Raw genomic sequence first — 10958 nt, 5'->3', positions numbered from 1 at the left:
TACCCGGCGTATAGTATAACATGCAAAAAGGTGCGTATTAAACTTGGCGTGGTGAAACGAAGACGGTCTCGCGTATTTTATACATCGCGCTATTGGGATTAAACTTATAAATGCTTCTACGTCATAGTTAAATCGTCGACGAACGTGTGACACACACACAGAGGGCTTGCAGCATCGTTTTTCTATATAATATCAAATTATACGTATATTCTCCGGTGCACAATGCGGCTATCGTTTTCTGTACCCACACGTACCGTTTCTTAAAGTTTTCTGGTGCATACGTCATGACTATAGAAAACTTTAAGTAAAAAAAAAACAAACAGGAAAAAACAGAAAAAAACTAACTAATACTAATTAAACAACAGAAACAAATCTAATCTATCTTAAACTATAACATAAAAAATAATGAATTATAACAAAAAAACAACAGAATACTTTGCACTAGAGAAAGAAAGCGATGGGGGTTTTCGAAGAGCAAGCTCGGCGTTATATGAGAGAGTCTAAGAAGAAAATGTCATATTTGCACGTGTGTTTACGCCTTTTATAGGAAAAATATTGGCCGCACACACCATTGGTAACAAACATAACTGTTTATATGGAGCCAGCAAGGAAATTTATTACGAGAAAAAAATCATTATTATATTATTAAATGTCACGCATTTTCATAAAAAAATTATTTCTCTATTATTATTATTATTAAAAAAAAGGCTTTTGCCTTTAAACCGAACCTTATACTCATTAGGGTAGTTAATGATATATTATAGTACCTACAGGCTGCAGCCCATTAACTTTTTTTTGAAACTGGCGAAGCATACATTTTATGTTATTATTGTGCAAAACTACCAAAACTGCTGTTTACTGTAATTTTTCGATTTTCTCAATAGTTATTTAAAGCAACGGGAAAACCGCTAAAAACACGATTTTAATTTCTAACGCTTTTTTTATAACTATAGAAACGAATAAAAAATGGTGACGAGAAAACAATTGAATAATAAAAAGCGGGTAAGTGGATGTCGCTCTGCTGTAGGTTACAACTTACAAGTAGCTGAAGTAGGTCACAATGGTCACTGTATAATGGATTATATTAAATTTGAATTCAATGATATAATATTATTGTATTCGAAAAACGATTCTGAGCGGAGACGGTTTGTCAGAATATTTTATATTGTTATCATTTATTATAGCCTATAAGTTAAATTAATATTATAAATTATAACATAATAACTAAAATCGTTTTTTATTATTTGATTTTGGTTTTTGTTGTAACTCTAAGACCGTAAGACAAATTACGTCGTAGATACATGAAATGTTCACTGAATCTTTATATTAGCATTTTCTATACAACATAAAATGTTCAAAATATTTTGACTTGTTTACGGTCATCTTCAGTTTCCAATTCGTTTAGTTTTTACTTTCTATAAATGTCAATAAAATGTTATTTGTTGGGTCAAAAAGCGTGACAATTTAATACAAGGCTCCTGATATATTGTTACATGCAGTTGAAAAATATTTAATATACGTAGAGCCACAATTTTTTTTTTAACCATTTAAGTTTTATATTTTTATAAAATGTCCAACTTTTATAGCAAAAGATTGAAAATTTAAAACAAGGTTCCAAGTAAATAGGTTATTTAATTATTACTTTATTCACAATAATATCATCAAATATACTTAGTAATATCATAATTCATAGGCTGATTGACCGTCTTTGCTCAAAATTGTTTTTCCGATACAGTTTTCTATCATTGAATTCAAATTTAACACCATCTATTACAGTGACCCACTTGTAATCTACTGTACAGCAGAGCGACATTCACTTGTCTTCCTTTTTATATTCTGAGCGGAGCGAGGAAGCTAGTGGTTTTACAATGTTGCTTATTTATTTATTTGATTAACCTGTATTTAAAATTTCTACCCGAAGGAGTGCTTTAATTTCAACATATAGTATCTTATATTTTAGCAAATTGGGTCAAGATAGTACCTACTTTAGAGAGGTCATTTTTCTCAATATATATTTAATACTACAGGAAAGAATTAAGAAAACCTGCTAAAAATGGGATTTTAATTTCTAACACTTGGTTTATCACCATAGAATAAAAAGTAATAATATCATAATATTAATTCAACTTACAGTCTATAATAAATAATAACAATATAAATAATTTCGACTGACAAATTGTCACTAACCTAGTGTACAGGCGTACAACAGAGCAACATCCACTTACCAGCTTCTTTTATTTATATTTTTATATTTTTATCAGCTATCACAGAATAACCTCTGGGCTCTGAATAATTATTCGTCATTAAACATAATATTGTTAATATATATTTGGTTTTAAAAATCAGATTATACTGTAGTAAGTCTCAAAAGTTAATAATAATAATAACAATAATAATATTTAATATAAATATATAATATATTATCTACTTTAATAATAATTAAATATTAACCTAACCAAATCATAAATTGTCCTTTAGATATTTTGTTGTCACGACTCATCCTGTTATGGATAGACAGTAGACACACATAGACACATAGTACCGAGTTGGCGGTTGTAGAAAAAAATATGGGTATTGAAACACACTCCTGAACAAACTAGAACTGTATCATAACATCTTAAATTAATTATTAGGGACCGTGAAAGAAGCATAATATATTTAGTTTTTGTCAATTGATCGTAATATAAATCATTAATTTAAAGATGAACTTAAAGTAATATGAAAAACTATATAATAATTAAAAATAATGCACAACATATAAATGTAATACAATTCTTAATGACTTAATCCCATAAATAGTCATTATTTCATTAAATTAATTTTTGTCAAAGTATGTTGCAGTGTTCTAAAATAGGTAACAATAACATAAGTCATAATTTATAATGTTTTAAAATACAATTAAGTTTAAATATAACATAAAAATAAATATCAGAATTTCTAAACAATCTAAATACAAAGTGTCAAATACATAATAATAAATATTTAAAAATATATCACAAAGTAGTTTTAACTAAATTATAAAATAATTTCTTCATTAGCACATCGTTTTGGTAAATAAAAATAAAAAACTGGACAGCCAAATTACAATAAATGGGAATCAAATTTATCATAACCATTAATGATTTTTTTAAATAATATGTAAACAATTTCATATCACATACATATTAATAATAGAACACAAAATTCAGATAATAAATTATCATACACCAAATCAATAACTATATTAAAAGTCTCAGTGTATAATATAATATAATCACAGCTACATTTAAAAACCATTTTAGAACTATTACTTTTTTACTCCAAACAAACTTAAGTAGATTTTGGATAAATAGTAGAAAATAATATAGATATATTTATCTATACCAATATTAACAATACTATCTATTCTCATGAACATTTTAGAAAATTTTAGTTTTGAAGTTTGGGTGTGGCATGTTATATGTAACTGTCAATAAATAACACAATTCAATTAAACAGTTATTGATAAAACCACTGATTTGGAAATAAATAAGTACTTAACCAAATAAAAATAAAATTTTTTTTTTTACAGATAGTAATAAATTAACTATAAACTGAGTTTTTTCGTATATAATATATAACTTATAAATACTTAAAAAAGTTAAGATCTCATTAATTAAATTATGCTATAGAGAAATCAGTTACAATTTGTCACAAAATTACAATGTACCACAACACAGTCTAAATACCATGACAATCAGTTTAAACTTTCCCATCACTAGTAAGCAAAGCGTAATGTCATGTTTTCTTCTTACTACAGTTTAAAGGGTTATAAACACGTTCACAGAGAGCTCTTAGTATATTTCCAGGCACTTTTTGGTGTTGACATATTAATTCTTCAATTGCACTTGCCACCTAAAACAAAAAAAAAAAATTATAATACCTAATAATCTCCAATCAGACAATTTAAAAGTATAGGATTAAGATGTAACTATACAATTTTAACACCATCTACAATTATTTAATGTTTTTATAATTATAGAACAAATGGTTTTTTTTTAAATACAAGCTAACTATATAAGTAATACCTTTTTTTGTAAGTCTTCGACCGATATATCTGGATCATATGGAATTGGTTTACCAATATGAGTTCTTAGTTTGACGGGAAAACCATCCATATATTGGTACTATTGGCAACCGGGTCCATAAATATATTCGCAACCAGAATCGACGACCAATACCAATACAACGAAATGCTTCACGAATATTTTGTGTGAATACTGGTATAATAGGCTGAAGCAAAATTACACAGTTAAAATCAAATAAGAGGTATACTAATTTATTACAACAATTGCAAAAAACTTACTACTTTAGCATCTATAGCTACTTTAGCAAAACCAAATCGCTTTTTTCCACATAAGTCTGTAATACCTGTCACCAAATTGAGCTTCATAAACACCACCAGGCGAAATTGCTAAAAGATTGTTTTCTTTTAGTATGTCTGAACAAGTCTGCACAGTACCAGGTATTACTTTTAATGGTTCAGATATTATTGACCATCCTAAAAATACATTGATAAAATAAAACTAGTTTTAAGTGTTTTTAAATTATAATTTATAAATCCTCTACTGGGAATCATTTAATCAGTAAAACAAAAATAAAAATAATAATTACCAGGTAATTTAAACAGAAAATGATCCGCTACAGTATGAACTAATTTTGCCTTTATCAAATATATTCTAGAAATCATGTAATACAAATCAATAGGAATAGCACCATGATAATACACTAACAATGCTGGACTGTCAATAGGTACATTTTCAAGGCCATTTAATTCATATCCTAGAAAAATTATTTATACATTTTAATAAATAATGAAAAATGTTTTTTTAAAGTTTAAAATGAATTACCATGCCAAATCCAACCATGAGCATCCCATAATGCAGCTACAGTTTTTATTGCACCATCCCAAAAATTATTTTCATATGCATTTATAAGTCTTTCCCTACAATAATACAATAAGTTATGGTTAAACAATTATTATCAACTGAAAATAAATAAATTTGATGATTTTAAAAGTGACATTTTTAAGTCACTTAAGGTCACCTACTAAGGACTAATTTTAAAATCGGTTGAATTTTGAATGAATACAAAAAATACAGTATAATATTGTAAAATTTTATGGTTTCCACATACTTTTATAACTAATGATGATCCAATAAGTAATAAAGAATACACTACCACCTATTCCTTGAAATGGTATGTAATATTTTTTATTTGTTTTTATAATATTGTTTATTTTATCCACCATGAAATGCACAAGTCAATTTTATAGGACCATGGTTTTTGTAGCAAAATTAACGTGTGGCTGCCCGCTGGGAATAACTCGCACATTTTTAATTATAACTCTAATTTTGTTACAAAGATCATGCTACATATACCACCATGGCTCTATAAAAATATAAAATTTGACTTGTGTATAGCATGGTGTATATATATTGTCATATTGAACAATATTATAAAACAAAAAAATACAAAAATAATACCTACACACGATTGCAACAAGTACCAATTTTTCTTTATTATCCATTGAATTAGCATTACATATCAAAGTGTGAGAAGCAAACAATTTGAGCTTTTGAAAATATATGTTGCTTTTCATTCATTCCAAATTCAATGGATTTCAAAATTATTTTTTTCAACATATTATAAATAGACAACTTTACAAAATGGCGATTTTTTTTTATTTTTTTTTCAGACCATGGTAAAAGGGAAGCTATTAGTCATAATATTATTAATATATAGTTATAATTGTCATATAAAAAATTAGCGAGAATCGTGAGTTAACTTGGTTTTTTTTTAAATTTCTTTTCCATTTGCATAGGTGCAAATCGATTAAAAGTTTTTGAGGGGCTAACATTTTTAACATCAATGTGATTGGAGGGGGGGGGGCTTCGATCCCATACAACCAAAATACTGTATATTTTTTGAGGGGCTAGACCGACGACACTGCACACCTACTAGGTACAATAATAACTAATACCGTGAACGCAAATAATGACCAATATCACAATAAACATTACATAATCAATAATATGATGAATTTAAATTATTGACCAGTAATTTACTATATTATACAAATGCCATTGTTTAAAATTACAAGATATATTTTACATAATCTAACGTAAAATAAATAACTTCTCAAGAGGCCCAGTAAGTATATAGATATTTAAAATCATAATATCATAGTAAAAAAGTAATGATTGGTTAAGTACATATTACATTTTAAATCTATACTAGATAGTATGTTTTCCTATAAAATTATAAACTTTTAATTTTATGATTTTTTCAAGGATATATTGTAATAATAAATGTAAATAATTGGATATAACCTATGATATAACTCATAACATGTAATTATTATGGATTTCCAGAACCAACAAGCAATAATTTAAATATTTTAATTATGGTTCACAGATACAACCCAATCAGGTGAATCATTACACAATCGCAGCATATCTAGAATTTTATTATATTCTCTGAATATTATTTGAGCTTTAACCTTATAGTCAACATAAAGCAATATTTTAAATTTTACTAACCATATAAATCTCTTCTTATCTTATTAGGTATTAAGTTTACCTAACCTAACCTAATCTATAATAGAAATATAAATTAAATGATGTAGGTACAATATATTTAAAAAACTTAATAATTAGACAAGTAAATATGTTATAAAAACAAAAGATCTAAGAATAGTAATTTAAAGATGTGTGGTGCAACTGAAAGTCAGCCAAGTTGCAGTAGCCAATTATGAGAATTTTCAATTTTCTACACTCGGACCACCACTTTTCTTATTGCTTTGTGTCAGATAAGAATGTAGGTCAAAATATCCAAACCAAAATATCCAATTTTAAAAATGTAGAAAAACATTTTTATACATAAAATGTAAAATAATACAACTACGTGGATGACGGATTAGTAGATAATACTCAATTTTTAATAAAAATTAGTTCAAATATTTTCTAATAAAATTAGATCAAATATTTAAAAAATAAATAGATATACTCAGATTTTTTGAGTTGAATTTTCTTGTAGTACATAAAGTGAACTAGGAGCTTTCTGCTTTTAGCTCATTGCGATATAAAAATCTTTTATATATCTTTTATACAAAATAGATAATGATGAAATTATTAAAATAATACTCAAGTCTAAAAGCACACTCTAATTGTATAAGATTTCTAATTAAATATAAAAATATTGTAACATTAATAATAATTCAAAGTATCCCCTTGTATTGTGTTATATAGATACTTACTTCGACGGTTGTCAATGTGTAAACTATTGTAAACATAAGCTGTTTCAAAGCTTTTATCAATGTATATAGTAATAAATTTGGCTAAAATTTAATATTTTGTAAATTAGTAAGTGGGCTTAAATCCTCCCTTTTCCGCCCCTATGATAAACTTTTAATTTGTGTTGAAAGCTATGATAAACTAATAACAATATATTTTAATATATTATTTGACTATAACTATATTATTAATATAGGATTCCTAGGTTGAATTAATTTTACGAGCTAATTTTATTAGAAAATAAAATGTTCTTATAATTTGCGTGATTAAATTATTTTACATTTTAACCTATATTTTATTTTATATTCTTTGAGTATAATGACATTTTTAAATGTTTGTGTTGATTTATAATAATGTTTTTCTACATTTTAAAATTTGGATATTTTGATCGATTACCATCAGATACATAGAATAAGAAATATATGTTGTGTTTCACACTTAATATTTAGATATATCTATGTACCTAAAAATAATTTAAAAAAATAAAAAATGCAAATTATACAATATATTATTCACAGTTATTCATTAATACAGTTACACAATTAACAAACCAAAAATACATTTAAAAAATATTTTAGGTACTTGTCAAACAATTAAAAAAAACTGTAACTAGCATATTTTTGAAAACTTGCGACATACAAACATTCAAAATGTATGTTTTTAGTCATTTAACAAATTCAATTAAAATAAGGTATTGTTACTGTTATAATTTAATTATTAAGCACTTAATTGAAAAAGGTTAAGATTTTATTTATTGAATAATGATGAATCAAGAATCTTGTTTTATAAGAGTACAGATTTGTATACAAATATTAAAAATAAACTATATAATAATATTATAGGCTATAGTCATTAGCCTATTAGCCAATATAGAGGTAACTGATTCAATATGCTACCCCCATTTATTTTTGAGTGTGCGCCACTGGGTACAAATTAGACTAAGTGAATTGATATTAAAATATTATTTACAACTGATTAGGTACCTACTGCTATAGATATTTATAGTCAATTCATTTCAAATAAAATTATTACATTTCTTTCATTACTATAATGTATACAAAGGTTGTCTATTAATGACAATGTATTAAGTTAAAACTTTAAAATAAATATATTCTAATTTTCATAAACTATGAATTGGATACATATTGACTGACTGTTGACTCATTAATAGGGAACGGACTTTAATGCCATAAAAAATAAGAAAAATGTCCTAAAAAAACACTAGTTAATGCCTTAAAAAAATGCACTAAAAAAATACCCTAAAAAACTGTAAAAATTTATTTAAAATCATTAAAAACACAATTTTGAATTTAAAACTTATAAAAAACATATTATTATGAAAAATTTATCTTATAAAAAATATTTAAATACAATAAAACCTTCTCTTGTCTTCTCAATTATCTTCTGCCCATCTTTTTACCCTAAAAATTATCTTTACCTATTGCGGTAATAATATGTTGTGAGTTGTGACTATTGTATGTATGTATATACGTGTGTCTACACGTGTCAACAATAATTTTCGTAATTTCGTAACATAATAAATATTTATTTTAATTTTTTTAGAATGAATGTTCTTACATTTTTATCGAATTTTATCCATTCATATATAAAAATGACTTAAAAACATAAAAATGCACTAAAAATGTCAAAATATGCTCTAAAAATGTAATAGTCTTAAAAATGCAAAAAAATGCAAAATTAAAGTTACATTTTTTAATTCCTTGATGTATGAAATAAACTTTGTGCTTGGAAAGCAATGTTTTAGAATATTCAGAAAAAAATGCAATTTGCATTCAAATCCGTTCCCTACTCATTAATATAATTTCAAAATCCGTGTACCTGTGAAGTTTATAGACATAGAGTATAACACCAGTTATGTAGAACAACAGAACGATGGTGAGGGGCAACAGGAACGTAACAATGAGTGGCCAAAGCAGCCATGTCATCCAGAGCCACCAATCAACATCCACCCCAATGTAGCCGACTGTAACATTCAAATAGAAATCAAAAACATATTATAAAAACATAAAAAATGCTCCTCAATTCTGAGACACATACCCGTAATTGAAGTAGTGTAGTTATGGGCATTGCTGAACAGCGTTAACATTGTTTCCTCGCTGTCAAGGGTGATTATAGTACAATTAGACGCTATTGGTTTGTAGTGTGTGTAGTGTGATCGAGGGCTATGGTGCACACCTCAAACCATGTTTAGTGCAAGACATGTCTGAAGGAAACCGAACTAGGTACAACACATCTACAGGTTATGGGTATACCTAGTATTTTTTTCCGTTTCTTTATTATATCCCATGCAAATGCGCTGACGGAGCAATAACGAAACCCCGTCGCAATTGAATTTGTAGAACGGAATCAAAATTGCGTCCGTCGACAAGTTTTTTTTCAGACAATTTTTTTTTGTTCTGCTTACATTTTTTTAATTCCTCTTCAATCACCGCCTCCAACGACGACCGCGCGAATTTATTAATGTGACGACACGATTATTGTTTACTGTAGGCACCGTCGTGCCGGGCGTCGAATGTTGTGACTTACGAGTCAGTTACTGTAGAAGTGTTCAGTGTTGACTGTTGACCGTCGACGCTCCACAGCAATCAGTGAACGAAACACGAATACAAAAACCAAACGATAACAAACAATTCCGTCGACCAAAGTGCGCACGATCACGATGATAAGGCGATAAACAAATAGGGTAGGGGAGGAAGTCGGCTTGGTGCGGCCATAGATTATATAACATATATTTTATATTATCTATGGCTGCACTACTGCAGTCGTAATTTATAATTTCATAAGCAATAAGCATCCAACATTAAAACACGTGGATTGTGATTCTGGTCTCAACTTTCGATATTGTGGCTTGCGCTATAAGGAAAATGGATGTTATGCTGAACGATTTACTAAGTACTGCGTGTCCGAGTGCCTGGGCATGGCGGTTGCAGGTCCATATTCAGCATTTGTATTTTGTAGGCTACAGTTAAATAATCAAGTGTAAACAGTGAATATTATATTATATATAATATATAAGTATTAAACAGTGTAATCAGTAACAACATCAGAAAAATAAAACCGTATTCAATTGTATTACATTTTGGAACGATATATTATCTTGCAATTTAAGAATTATTATTTATGACACGTTAACGAATTTTGATATTTAGTTATATTGAAATGCTACCAAGTTACTACATCATCATGTGGTTTCGGTACTTCTTATTCGGTACGTATATTTTGTTTTCAACAATTATTTTTAGGTATTAGTTATCGATATTAGTATAAGTAATATTATAGTAAATTGAAATATCACTAAAAATATTATGTTGATAAAACAAGAAGGTATAAAGTAGCTCTGTATAATATCACAAAAACAGAAAATACTTCTTATTTTTTGTAAGTGAACCAAAATATCTATGTTAAAGTTTAATCAGATATATTGATTAATAACGAAAACCCTTTCAAATATTATTAGGTACCCAAGTACCTATGCAATAAAATAGTATTAGGTGCATCAAGCCAGTAAAGCACATATTTCAAACGCTAAGCAAAGTATTTGAACAATGACCCACCCACTACCCGTCTATCATCCTAACCCATAATATATAATTTAAAATCTATATGCTAATTTAGAATTTTGTT

General features: G+C 27.2%; 1 protein-coding gene across 1 annotated transcript; it reads right to left on the bottom strand.

The window, feature by feature from the left end:
- Window positions 1-2396: 2396 nt before the first annotated feature.
- On the bottom strand, window positions 2397-10536 carry LOC132942068 (monoacylglycerol/Diacylglycerol O-acyltransferase). The gene is given in 9 exon segments (XM_061010367.1): window positions 2397-3873; window positions 4047-4130; window positions 4132-4251; window positions 4325-4369; window positions 4371-4519; window positions 4633-4800; window positions 4869-4963; window positions 9153-9297; window positions 9372-10536. Coding segments are annotated over 9 exon segments (972 nt in total). The 5' UTR covers window positions 9421-10536; the 3' UTR covers window positions 2397-3756.
- Window positions 10537-10958: the final 422 nt, after the last annotated feature.

The sequence above is a fragment of the Metopolophium dirhodum genome, chromosome 3 (genome assembly GCF_019925205.1).
Source record: "Metopolophium dirhodum isolate CAU chromosome 3, ASM1992520v1, whole genome shotgun sequence".
In the NCBI taxonomy this organism is placed as follows: domain Eukaryota; kingdom Metazoa; phylum Arthropoda; class Insecta; order Hemiptera; family Aphididae; genus Metopolophium; species Metopolophium dirhodum.
The sequence above is the reverse complement of the archived record's forward strand: the minus strand, read 5'-3'. Positions and strand labels throughout refer to the sequence as shown.